Genomic DNA, 13,019 nt, shown 5'->3' with positions numbered 1-13,019 from the left:
TTTCTTTTTCTGTAAAGCTACAATTCAGAGGGAGCAAATGAATTCATTCATTTTGAATGTAATAAGCTTTGCTCTCGGAATGTCTTCAATTTATGTTCAAAACCAGAGGAAATGGAAAATAATCAATGACTTTTGTTAAGCACGTTCAACGTTTTGTTTGCAGTGCAGATCTTTCAAACTTCCCCCAGCATGACTTTTATTTTGGCAGCCTTGGCGGAAAAATGTGTTCAGCTCCTCTCTGTCTTTATTTGACTTGACCGGTATTGAGCAGGAGGAGTATGGAGGAGGTGTGAGAATCGAGAATGCACTCATTGCATGGATTACTACACTGTAAACTGGTTAGACTTGTCGCGGGGCTTCTCAGCACAAACATGTATTTAAGTCACAGGTAAAAGACAGAAGTTGAGAGAAACTGGAGGAAAAAGACAGCGGACACATTGAAGCGTTTAAACAGGAGGGCTGCGTAAGATGGGCGAACGCGCGGACGCAATGTTTAGTACCACTGGATCCAAGTGGCTGCTCCCTGTCAGTGAATACCTGAGCTTCCCTCTTGACCAGGTACGGCTTTCTTCTTACTGTTATAATTTACACGTGCAAGCATTTCTTATATAATATGCAGAAAAAAGTGCTTGTGACATGTCTCAGTAAGCTAAGGCAAGTCATTTTAAGCTTAATTTTATAGACACGCAGTGATTATTGAGACAAACACAGAAGATACTATCTGTCGCTACTTTCACTTTGTTTCCATTAAGAGGTTTATAATCCTTTAGTCATAGTGATCCAAATAGCACAAAATGACACCCAGGCGAAATTAACATTCCTAATAAGCAATATGTATTTGATAAAAATATCTTAGCAAGAAACCATACATCTTTATTTAATTTGTCTGATAACAGTGCAGCAGGTAAAATTATTGAACTAATCTTTACACTCTAGCATCATACTACAAGAGTGTTTATTTTTTTTAATATAAATAATAAGAATAATTTTTTGACTCTTGCCATATTTTTAAAAGTGTGAGTACTTTCTTGAGTTTGGCTCATGTGTGAATTCCCATCCTAACCTCATCTATCCCACACAGGTGAACTTTTTGGCATGCCAGTTCTTTGCCCTGCTAGCAGCCTTCTGGTTTCGTCTCTACCTCAGTCCAGGCCATGCCAATCCCCTGGTCCGGCATGCTGTAGCCACTCTACTGGGCATTGCCTTTCTCATCTTCTCCTTTGGATGGTACTTTATAAATCCGTTGTCAGCACGCTCACACAATACACTGTCTGAAAAATGTGATAATTAACTTACTTTTTGCTGAGGACTTCTCTATGAATGAACTTCTCTTCTCTATGAATGGGGTTTATGTTCAGTGATGAATGTAACCAACGCTAATGGGAAATGACCTGACGACAATGACTCTGTCAACAGGGGTAAAGTTGCAGGGGTATTTGGTCCATGCTAAACATGTTTCAGGCATGATACACACAGTGTCTCATATAAAAATAAAGCTAGTGGTGGCTTTAGATAATGCAAGTTTTTTTTTTTTATGCAGGTACTCCGCTCTTATCCTGGCAGTTGTGTTTGCGAGCTACCTAATTATCATCAAAGCTGACATTGACAATGTGCACAGGTAAGGAAACTTTGAGGGACATGTTGTTTTGACAAAGTGATTTCAACAATCAGTGTGAATGCCATTTGTAACTCTACTTTTTCTGTTTGGTCATAGGAAGACAACTTCCAGTTGTTTTCTGTAACCACTATCATTCTGCTGTAGTGAGCATTTCTGGTCCTGCCAGATTTGACTTTAGGCCATCAAGCTGACAAGAAGATTAACTGTTTGATTCACTATCCTTTCATTTCCTAAGATTGTGTAATACTGGTTACTGTTGTTTTCTAGTAGAACTTGCAGTGCAAGATTAAACCTGAACTTTGCAACATAGATGTGCAATGATATAAGTAGCAAAAGGGCTATCCTCTGATCACTGCTCTGATATTTGCCTTTAATTTAAAGCAGCAAAGCAGTTCTTTAGCTGATTTGCTGTTGATTAACTGATAAGATTTATTAGCGTTTGAGTTCATCCATACATTGACTCCTGCCCACACATTCCTACTCAGACTGCAGTGCAATGCACCCCGCCCCATTATCTTCCTGTAAAAATGTGGTCTGAACTGAAAAACTGTTGTTGGACGAAACCAATGTAAACACGTCAGGTGAAAAGCAGCCAGACATGCCAGCCAGACCAGTCTGTTAGATCGGTGCAGACAACATGGCTGTGTTTTGGGTTGTTTTTGGAATACTTTTTTGTGTTTTTGCAGCCATGTGTATTTGTGTAGCCTTTTAATCTTGGTTTTTGTGGGTATCAATACCACAGTATTTTGTTTCTCCCTATTAATTAATGGTGCAGTACAAATAAAAAAAGGTTGGGGTTTTATTGTGAGATGGAAATGCTTGCAGGTAGAGGAAGTCAAACCAGTACCAAGATATTTACACAATGTTGAGTATGTCTCAGGTTAAATAAACATACTGCTTTACTCACACCAGCAGAAATAAGTCACCTCAGTACACCCCAGGACATTTCAGGACACCACTTACCAGAAACTAAGTTGTTACTCTGCTCCATTATGACGGCAATGTCTTTTAGTGTTGATTCTTTAGATAATCAGATTTGTATAGTTCTCTGACTGGTTTTGTAGCCATCACTTACAACAACTGTTATCAACATAAGCTGGAACCAAAAGATTTCACAGATTTTAACAGTTGAGTAGATCATTTGTGTTTCTCCATGAACCATCTGCATCAGAGAAACAGATGAGGGGAAAAACTTTCTTAAATGACTTAACAGTTTTCAAATGTCTATCTGTATTTGGCAGTCTTACATTATAATATGTACAGTTGATGTGTAAATCAGGAAACTACTTCATTAGGTTTTTATTTATTCACAAACAGGTACACCATGGTGACAGCGATGGGTTACTTAACTGCATGTCAAGTGAGCAGAGTCTTCATCTATAACTACGGGATACTGTCCACTGACTTCTCTGGGTAAGATACCATGTTCACTCACTTCTCCCACCCCATTCCTTCTTTTTGCTACACCCTCTTAGTAAGCAGGTTATTAGTCATTAAGTGTGACAGGCCTTGTTGTGTTATCAGTTAATGTTTCTAAAGTGTATAGTTTCTGTTCACACAGCCAGCAGTGCCCAGGCCTTATGTAAATACAAAAACACTTGCTGTTTCCTGACTGCTTTAACATGAGTTTTTTTTTTATTTTTTGTTTTTTCTTTTCATTACAAAATAGTCCCATTTAACTTCATGAGTATAATGTAAAATTACCAATAAACAGAACCTTGAACAGGGGATTAGATTTTTCGTAAAATGGGCGGTTGATCATCCTTTATCATTACTTTCTGAATAAAAGATCCCACCAACTAAAGTGACCTATTCAACCAATTATCCAGCCAAAAGCGAAGCTGCAATTCAAGCAAGATGACAGATGACCTTGTTGGCTCAGTCACTCTTTTACCCACTTCTGTTCTGGATGGGTTTTGGCAGCTTCACTTACACGCTGCATGACTTTGGTGACGATCAGCCAGGACAGTGAGGCTCACATACTGAATCAGGGACCCTGTTTCTCTAAGCTATCAGATTGGACATGTAAAGGATTGTGAATTGGGGTCATGGAGTTTGTTTGTCTTAGTATTCAAAGAACATTTCATTCAGTTATTTAGCATCAACAGAACAGCTCTTGAGGCAGGTCTTTGATCGGTGTGGTTTTGTTTTTGCTGTCGTTAATTAAGTTTGGTGAACTGATTCTGTTTTGAGTACGTGGTTGTCCCCACTGTCAACTTGTTGTTCATTTGCTCCGCCTGAGGATGCCAAACACAGATTATCCACAGCTTGCCTTGAACATTCGTCAGCGAGTCATCCATGTGCTAGCTATCCCCACAAGCTGATGTGCTCTGAATTTGGCAGACATGCAGCAGAAGTGAAATTAACCTGAGTTGAAATCCTGTGTGCAGTCAGTCCCAACTTTAAAGCCTACATGGAGAAACACAGAGAAACAGAGTCTGCAGGCTGCTGCGGTGGATTGTTGCACACACAGGCTTGCACCCTGAAAATGTTCATCCACAGCCAACAGCCAGCTCTCATTGAACTGGCACTGCCAGCCGCTCGGCCAGCACCTCTCGGCCTCAGTTATCCATGCTGTGCACACAATGCAGCCCACTCACACACACACAGGAACCAGTGTGAGAGAGTGTGTGTGTGTTTGACAGAGGGAGAGAGGAGAGAAAGATATTGCTTATGTGTGCCTTTGTGCTTACACACTCACATTCTTGGAACAGAGTGGTCTCTATCTGTGAATGAAATGAGGGAAGGGGGCGTAAACTAGTCTGTTACAGCTTTCTGTAGCAAGAACTGGCACACTCCACCTCAATCTATACCAGTAGTCCTAGATAAATGGTTAACATGGTATAAATACAGTAGGTATCTTATCCAAATACATGAAACTTGAAAAGGATTGGAACTCCTGGTCCCTCTCTTTAGCCACAAACAAAGATCTGACTGCCTACAAGTAGACATGAAAATGTAAAAATTTGAATGAACTGCTTTGGATTAATAAGTGTCCTGACATGACACTGCTGGAAAAGAATGAAGTGATTCATGAGGGAAATAAATTCTGCTGCCCCAGACAGAGGCTCAGTAGGAGTTTGCTCAGTTGGGATGTTCTTTGTTTTAAACCAGTCATGATGAGTTACTGAAAGGGGCTTTCTTTCACTAAAACATCTTGGTGATAGCTTCAGACAAACATGCTGCTTCATGTGCTATTTTTATTACAACAGTTGGGACTTACAACAAATTTAAAGCTACCATCAGTTTCTAAAACTCCTATCTCAGTGTATCCAACTGCCTTTAGGCTTTATCACTTGGACAGTGAGGTAAAAAGTTGTGACAATCTTTGTGTTCTACTGTATAAAGGGATTCTCACTCTACGTCATCATAATGATGCGCACACATCTCGACCACAGAAGCAGCATTTAGCTCCATTCATTCAGACCGACGAGTTAGCGTTTCTTAAACACTAAACCCAACCTGTTTGAAGCATCAAAATGTACGTTTTTTTCTATGGACAGCTGTCAAAAACAATACTACACAAGAAGCAACTTCTGTCAAGTTTCGACTTTTTAAGCGCAGCCAGTGTTTTGGCATTAATAGTGACCAAGCTAACTGATGATTTTCAGCCGATGGTAGCAGTGATTAACTGCCGAGAGTCACTGGTTAACAGGGTCACACTTTACACTGATACACCAGCGACGTGTGCCTATGTTCTTTATCCAACCTCAGTCAACCAGGTTTGACTGCAAACAAGCAATAATAACTGCTGATACTCAATATACAGATTTGAATTTGCTTATTTAATGAAAAGGTTGGTTTAGGGCTGAGGTTCTGACCAAACATGGACTCAATATGGACAGTAAATAATGAGTGAACCTATAAATTATGATTAACAGAAACAGATTTTATGACCAAAGTAAAATTAGAGAATATTATGAAACGATGTTCACATCCTGGTATGTCACAGTCTGATAAGTGTCCAAGGATAATGCAGTCATGAGCATTGAGTGAGAGTTGTGTTTCCTCTCTCAGTACACGCTAGGTTTCTCTGTTAAAAAAGTCTGTCCACCTAATATCTGCCCACTTGCTGATCTCTTCTGTCCGCTCACTGCTATTTCACAAACCTGGGAGCATTTTGCAGTCCGTCAAAGTGATGACATTAAGTTAAAAAAATGTGTTTTTTGGTGGTCAACTCCTCCATCGGTTGACAAATCATTACACTCCGCAGTGCTTCTGCACCCAAGTCGCGTGCGCATCCGCCATTGTTGATAAACAAATAATCCCTCTACAGTACATTACTGCTCTCAGTAATGAAAGCGTTTTTCTAATCTTCTGTACTTTTTTTTCTTTTAATTTTCAGGCCTCTGATGATAGTAATCCAGAAGATTACCACACTGGCATTCCAGCTCCATGATGGTAAAGCAGAGGATGGGATTTAAACAAATGTGCATAGATAATGACAAATTTACATTGATCAACGCCTTCAGTAGAGGAACACATCATCCCACAACATCCTAACACTTAACAGGGGCCCCTCTTTATTGAAGACTGTTAAACCAGATTTGTTAAAAAGCAGAACTGTGCTAGTAACATGTCATGCATACAGTCATGTGCCATTAAAAATCAAGGTTTGAAGTAGTAACTGTTATATTAATCCCTTTCGTTTTTTAGGTCTAAGTAAGAAATCTGAACATCTCACTCCGGACCAGAGGATTCTTTCTATAAAGTAAGTCCTTAAGTTTACTTTGGTTAACATACTTTTCTATATCATGAAAGGTCAGACCACACCAGTTGAAGTATTGCGCTTTATGAATATTGCTTTAGTTAAAGTCACAGATGTCATTTTTTTTCTGTATCAGTTTTAAATGTTTTTTTTTTTCAAAGGAGACATGAAATGTGAAGATAGATAGCATTGTAGGGTTTATACATATAGATGGGTTTATGTACCCTCGGGGTTGCACATTGATTGACACTGGATGGGACCACACCCTGATGCAAAGCAATTCTATTTCTTAACTTTTCTGTTGTCCTTTTGTTTTCACTCAGTTAGCCCCGTAAAACTGTTTTCTTCAATTTGCTCAATGTCTCTTTTATTCAGCTCAGTCTTTTAGGTGAGGTGAGGTGAATTTGAATTTTACAAATGTAGACTCTTTTCTGTGTTTTGATTTAAGATGATTCAAATGGTCATTTTTTTCTCCTTGTGTCACTTTTTTAAAAATCTCATAGAGTTTTTAACACTTGGTTGATAAGAAAGAAAACTGGTTAATAACATCTAATAGCTGTTTCTTTTCCTTTAGCCACGAAGGACAAGCAAAAGGAGATGAAATCATGGTGAATGATTACTCATGTTAAAAGCATGCTAGCATGCTAACTTGAAAATAGAGGATATTGCATGTAGCATGCTGACATTTCATGCATGTTTATTTAAAACTTTATTCATGAGTGTACCACGTATGCCATTTTGAGTTGAACTTAAAATAGCCCAGCGTTTTTGAAATACTGTGGCTTTTACTTTTGTTTTATTGGTTACCATGAAGCTCTGACCTGTATTTGGGTTGGATTGTGGGTATTAAATATGATAATTGTGTTGCTCTGGATGTGAACAACAATGCTCTGAGAAAGTTATTAATTCAGTCTTTGAGTTATTTTCATGGAAACATCAGTTCAAAACTTACATGGATAAAGATGTTTTAATATAAAAGTTCAAAAGTCTCTGAATTGGCCTCATTTTAGTAACTAACGAACATCCATCTTCTAGTTCAGTATTGGTGTAAGTGTCCAAATGCATTGATTCTAGTTTTATTGTTTTTCACTTTTAAGAAATGTCTCTCTGTTATGTCTTTAAAGAACAACTCTGCTGTTTCTTTCAACAGCGTGAAGCCTTCGTTTATCCAATACCTGAGTTACAATCTCAACTTCCTGAGTATCTTGGTGGGCCCCTGCAATGACTTCAGAGACTACATAGACTTTATTGAGGGCAGACACATCAGCAGCAGACTCAAGCAGCACTCTGGGACATGTAACGGGCAGAATGGTTATGACAAAACACCGGACCCATCACCTTTGGTAAATTCATAACAGCAAATCTGGTTTCTGCTCCCTCTGCTGGGTCAATATAGTGACAGAGAGTCATGCTACTGTTGAAGGGCTGTGTTTGACTGCTTTGGATTTAGTTTCTTTTTATGTTTAGTAGATCACTGTCTGCTGTGTTACTCGTGTTATCTGAAAACACAATCTGTCTGGTGTTATCTCTTGTCTGCAGAATGCCGTCTGTAAGAAGTTGTTGGTCTGCAGTGGCTGCATGTTCCTCCACCTCACTCTGACTCGATCTTTGCCAATTACTTACAACGTCGACCCCTACTTTGTCAGCCATGCCCCCTTCCTCAGCAGGCTCACCTACGCCTTCTTCTCCATACAAGCAGCAAGACCCAAATTCTACTTTGCCTGGACTTTAGGTGAGCACTGTTAACTGGTGTGTGCTTGAGTTTCAGTCATTCAGCTTTGGTGAGAGCATAAAGTGCATTGTGATTGCCATGACAGTCATGTGATTCTCTCCCTCTGTCCTGTCAGCTGATGCAGTGAACAACGCTGCAGGTTATGGTTTCTTGGGAATGGATGAAAATGGAAAGCCATCTTGGGACCTCATGTGCAATGTCAACATCTTGGGGATTGAGGTACTAGCAGTGCTACACAGGATCAAAACTGCGAGCATGTTCATGTAATCTACAGAGCAGCAGTGTCTGTAATTCTGTTGTTAATTAAATTTTTTCAGACCGCAACCAGCTTCAAAACATTCATAGACAACTGGAACATTCGAACAGGAGTTTGGCTCAAAACGTAGGTACTTGAAATTCAAACCTCAGTAAAAAAAACATTCTCCAGCTTTATAAAAATGTTTTATTTGTTTGATCCCTCTCATAGGGTGTGTTATGACCGAGCTCCAAAGCACAGGCTGGCATTGACCTTTATCCTATCTGCCTTGTGGCACGGCGTTTATCCAGGGTACTATTTCACCTTCATCACTGCCATCCCTATAACCATGGCAGCACGAGCTGTGAGTTGTCATTGCAAATTCATTCTTTGCAAGAACTATGAACTATCAAAACATTTGAATCTAAGAAATCATCATTTTGTCAGATGTTTTAGATTTTCGAATGCTACATTAGTACCAAACATATCCCTGTGGCTACATTTTAAATACATTGAAAGGGATTGAATTATCTTTTCCTGAATGTTAAGTGTGATCAGCTGACCAGTTGAGTTTCCTGAAAGCACACCTGGCTGACCAGTTAATGAAAGTAAAATCTATAAAACAGACAAATATAATCTTCACAGATGTTATTTGTCTCAGTTTACACAATCTGAGATTACTTCTTAGGTATTTTTATAGTAAAACTACATCAAAGTTAGGTCTCAGTTTTAACTTCCTTTCACAGTGCAGACAGTAATCGATCCCTCTCTGTTTATCCTCAGATGAGAAAGTCTGTTCGTCATTACTTCCTTGGCTCCAAAGGTTTGAAGCTCGGTTACGATATCATTACTTGGGCAGCCACACAGCTGTCCATCAGCTACACCGTCATGCCTTTTCTGCTTCTGGCAGTAGAGCCTACCCTGGTCTATTACAAGTATGTGCTTCTTCTGCTGTCTGTTTTCTGAAGCTCTATCAATGCTTTAGCATCCCTGTAGTCATATAACTTTGCTTTTTAACATGGCTTTATTTATTTTTTAATGTATTTACAGGTCTTAAATGGTTTAAAGTAATGTATTTGGCTCATCAGTGTTGAAAAGGATGTACAGTGGGAAAAATAAGTATTGAATGTGTCAACTTTTTTCTTATCACATTTATTTCCAAAGATGAAATTCAAACAAAATTTCTACCAGACATTGGTATTAACTCAAATAATCCACACATGAAGAGAAATCATGACATTCAAGTCCATAAAAATGATGATTATGTGGAATTAAGTGCGATAACACAGGAAAAAGATTTCTGACCAGAGAGTCAGAAAGATAGTCAGAAGAGTACTCAACGAGCCAGAGACCACCCTGAAAGGGCCCCAGAAAGACTTGGAGGCAGCAGGTATAATTGTTACAGAGAAAACAATAGGCAATGCACTCCACCGCCATGGCCTCTACAGACTCTCAGCCAGCAAGACTCCATTCCTCAAGAATAGGCATGTTGAAGCTCGTATAAAGTTTGCTAAACAGCATCTTGACAAGCCTGTAGAATACTGGGAGAATGTTGTCGGGTCAGATGAGACCAAAATTGAACTTTTCAGCTGTCATACTACAGACCATGTTTGGTATACATAACCCAAAACACACTATACCAACAGTGAAGTTTGGAGGTGGAAGCATCATGGCATGGGGTTGTTTCTCATCTCATGGTATTGGCAAACTTCATATAATTGACGGAGCAATGAATGGAGCCATGTATACGAAAATTCTTGATATGAATCTGCTGCCATCCACCAGGATGATGAAGATGAGACGTGGCTGGACCTTCCAGCAGGACAACGATCCAAAGCACACTGCAAAGCTGACTCTCAAATGGTTTCAAAAAAAGAAAATCAATTTGTTAGAATGGCCTAGTCAATCACCTGACTTAAATCCAATTGAACATTTGTGGAAAGAACTAAAGAAAAGGGTTCACCAGAGGGCACCAAAGAATATTCAAGATTTAAAGACAATCTGTGCAGAGGAATGGGCCAAAATCACACCTGAGCAATGTGGGCAATTAGCTAAAACATACAAGAAGCGTCTGGAAGCTGTCGTTGCAAACAAAGGCTTCTCCACTTAGTATTAGATGAGTCTCAGTTAGCGTGTTCAATACTTTTTTCCTGTGTTATTGTTCTTAATTCCACATAATCATTATTTAAGGACCTGAATGTTGTGATTTCTTTTCATGTGTGTATTATTTGCGTTAATACCAATGTCTGGTAGAATTTTTGTTTGAATTACATCTTTGGAAATTAATGTGATGAGAAAAAAGTTGACACGTTCACTAATTATTCCCCCCACTGTATCAAAACTATTTCTTTCTCTAGTTTTTGACATATTTAGTGCCCGGTAATGTTTTGTCATGTCATCTTTTCTCAATAATTATTTTACCATACACCTTTTCAGTGACATAGTTACAGAACCCACCCCCGTGTCCCCTTTTCTCTCAGGTCTATGTACTTCCACGTGCACATCATTAGCATTCTGGTAGCATTCGCCCTGCGTTGGAAGCACAAACCCCAGAAACCTGTTGCTGCCACCAAATCGCTCCCTTCCACCTCCTCCTCTTCCTCGTCTTCATGCTCAGCCGAGTGCCAGCCTGTTTACTCCAACAACAACGACAAAGTAGACTAATAATCTCCTCTTCACGTGCTGTTAGCAGGCTCTCAGTCACTGGTTTCTACTGAAAGATGAGTACAGATCCACATAGGGTGTCCAGCCAGCCTGCAGTGGATAATATCGTATTTATTTCGGGGGCAGTTCAGAGTTAGGATAAAAACACTTTGATACAACAATATCATGCAGGATATGAACCTTTCCTGATACGCTTAAGGTTTGAGACAATGCATCATGGCTGAGCTCAGCAGGCAGTCTGGAAGAGAAACTTTAGCTAAAAGGACCAGTTTGAACCACACAAACCCCCTTCGTTGGCTCCCTCCTCCTTCCTCTTCTCATCCATCCCAGCACCAGCCTGCCTGCTTCAACAACAGCGTGAAAAAAGGAGGCTTACTTTCTTTCTGGTCCTTTATCTGAACTGTCCTACCAACTGGTGGGGTGTAAACCAGCACAGTGGGGGATCGGGGGAGCTCACAACCAGCAGCACAAATACCAGGACACACACAAACTCATGCATGAACAGACAGACCTTAGGATACAAATATGCACACGCTCTGTCTTCGGCACGCTCGTACTCGGTCACACTATGATGGCGTACAAAGGCTGCTCTTGTGAGGGGACAACAAAAGAGCACACCAGTAGGAGGGAGAAGCCTGGTTCATATGGTGAATGTGTGTGTTCAGTTACCCCCTCCTACAGCCCACCTACATCTGGGGGCTGTGTTGGCATTTTATAACTGGTAATTTGTTTCGAGTGGTTGTATGAACAAGAGAAATATCATTTGCAGCATGCAGACTGTCCATGACATGATTACTGATGAAGTCATCAAATGCAAAATAGAGTCTCCTCCTGGTGAGGGGACTTTTCTGTTCTGTTCTGTTGAGTGTGTGGTCACCTTATTCAGGCTTCTATGAATGATCCTACACTTAGCTGATGAACAAAGAGGGAAGGTGAACAACAAAGGATTAACATGTGGAATGTACAACAGCATGGTGGCTAAAAGTTGATGTGGTCAGTAGTTTAATGGGTTTGAAATCTCTCTATGCAGTACAGAATAGTCATAGTTTTCATTTACTTAGAATTGACACGTGAAAGGTGCTGGATACCTGTTCCTATGATGTAGAGCAGGGATCTCAAACTCGCGCCATGGAGGGCCAAGAGGCTGAAGGTTTTCTTTCCAACCCAAAACTCCACCAGCTGATTTCACTAATTACCTCACCTTCAAGCAGAGAGCAGGGACTAATCAGTGAAACTAATCAGCTGGTGGAGTTTTTAGTTGGAAAGAAAACCTGCAGCCTCTTGGCCCTCCATGGCACAAGCTTGAGATCCCTGATGTAGAGTAACTGAACACACTGCAAAAAACTGAAATCTTAACAAGTGTTTTGTCTTTTTTTAAGTAAAAATTGTCTTATTATACTCAATATGAGCCACTTTCAACTTATCAATCCAGAAAAATGTCTTGTTTCAAGTTATCAGAGTACAAAAATTAGGTTTGAATCGCTTGTAACCAGTAAAAAAATCTGCCAATGGAACAAGAAAAAATTGCTTGAAAATTTCCTTGAGACTAGAACAATGTCTTAATACAAGTAACTTTTCTCTTGTTCCATTGGCAGATTTTTTTACTGGTTACGAGAAATTCATACCTCATTTTTGTCCTTAAATAACTTGAAACAAGATTGGTCATGTGAATTTGGCTCATATTGAGTCTAAAAAGGAATTTTCTACTGAAAATAAGACAAAAACACTTGATAAGATTTCAGTTTTTGCAGTGCACAAACTACAATGAAACTGAGGACAAACATGAAGTTTCACTTTCTGCATGTACAGACTAGGAAATATGACTTAAACTAGGAATTTATAAATTAAATGTGTTTTCTATCATTAGGAGCACGGTGCTTTGCTTGTTCTGTGCAACACTGTGAGCACAAACCACGTGTGTGAACTGCTGATTTTCCTCAGCTGCAGGTTGATGTAACAGAGACATCTGCTGGTTGTTTGTACTGTCTGAAATCTGCTTATGACGTTGAGCAACTGAACCTGAAAAAAACTGCAACTCAGTTTCAACCATGAGCACGAAACA

General features: G+C 39.7%; 1 protein-coding gene across 1 annotated transcript; it reads left to right on the top strand.

The window, feature by feature from the left end:
* Positions 1–258: 258 nt before the first annotated feature.
* Positions 259–12,414, top strand: mboat1 (membrane bound O-acyltransferase domain containing 1). Its single transcript, XM_074684346.1, has 13 exons — positions 259–558; positions 1,082–1,227; positions 1,541–1,618; positions 2,936–3,031; positions 5,964–6,019; positions 6,275–6,329; positions 7,477–7,669; positions 7,866–8,058; positions 8,174–8,277; positions 8,376–8,440; positions 8,525–8,657; positions 9,077–9,228; positions 10,774–12,414. Exons 1-13 carry the CDS (start codon positions 469–471, stop codon positions 10,955–10,957), a joined length of 1,545 nt encoding a protein of 514 aa, XP_074540447.1. The 5' UTR covers positions 259–468; the 3' UTR covers positions 10,958–12,414.
* The last annotated feature ends 605 nt before the right edge of the window (positions 12,415–13,019 follow it).

This window comes from Halichoeres trimaculatus, unplaced genomic scaffold (assembly GCF_033239565.1).
Source record: "Halichoeres trimaculatus isolate MK-OKI-2021-1 unplaced genomic scaffold, fHalTri1.1 fHalTri1_scaffold_12, whole genome shotgun sequence".
Taxonomy (NCBI): domain Eukaryota; kingdom Metazoa; phylum Chordata; class Actinopteri; order Labriformes; family Labridae; genus Halichoeres; species Halichoeres trimaculatus.
The sequence above is the reverse complement of the archived record's forward strand: the minus strand, read 5'-3'. Positions and strand labels throughout refer to the sequence as shown.

Excerpts from the sequence above, each read along its gene's own strand:
- mboat1 (XM_074684346.1), top strand. The coding sequence starts at position 469 with ATGGGCGAACGCGCGGACGCAATGTTTAGTACCACTGGATCCAAGTGG. Across the intron at positions 8,658-9,076 it reads TAACCATGGCAGCACGAGCT|ATGAGAAAGTCTGTTCGTCA; the intron begins GTGAGTTGTCAT and ends GTTTATCCTCAG. Across the intron at positions 9,229-10,773 it reads CCTACCCTGGTCTATTACAA|GTCTATGTACTTCCACGTGC; the intron begins GTATGTGCTTCT and ends CTTTTCTCTCAG.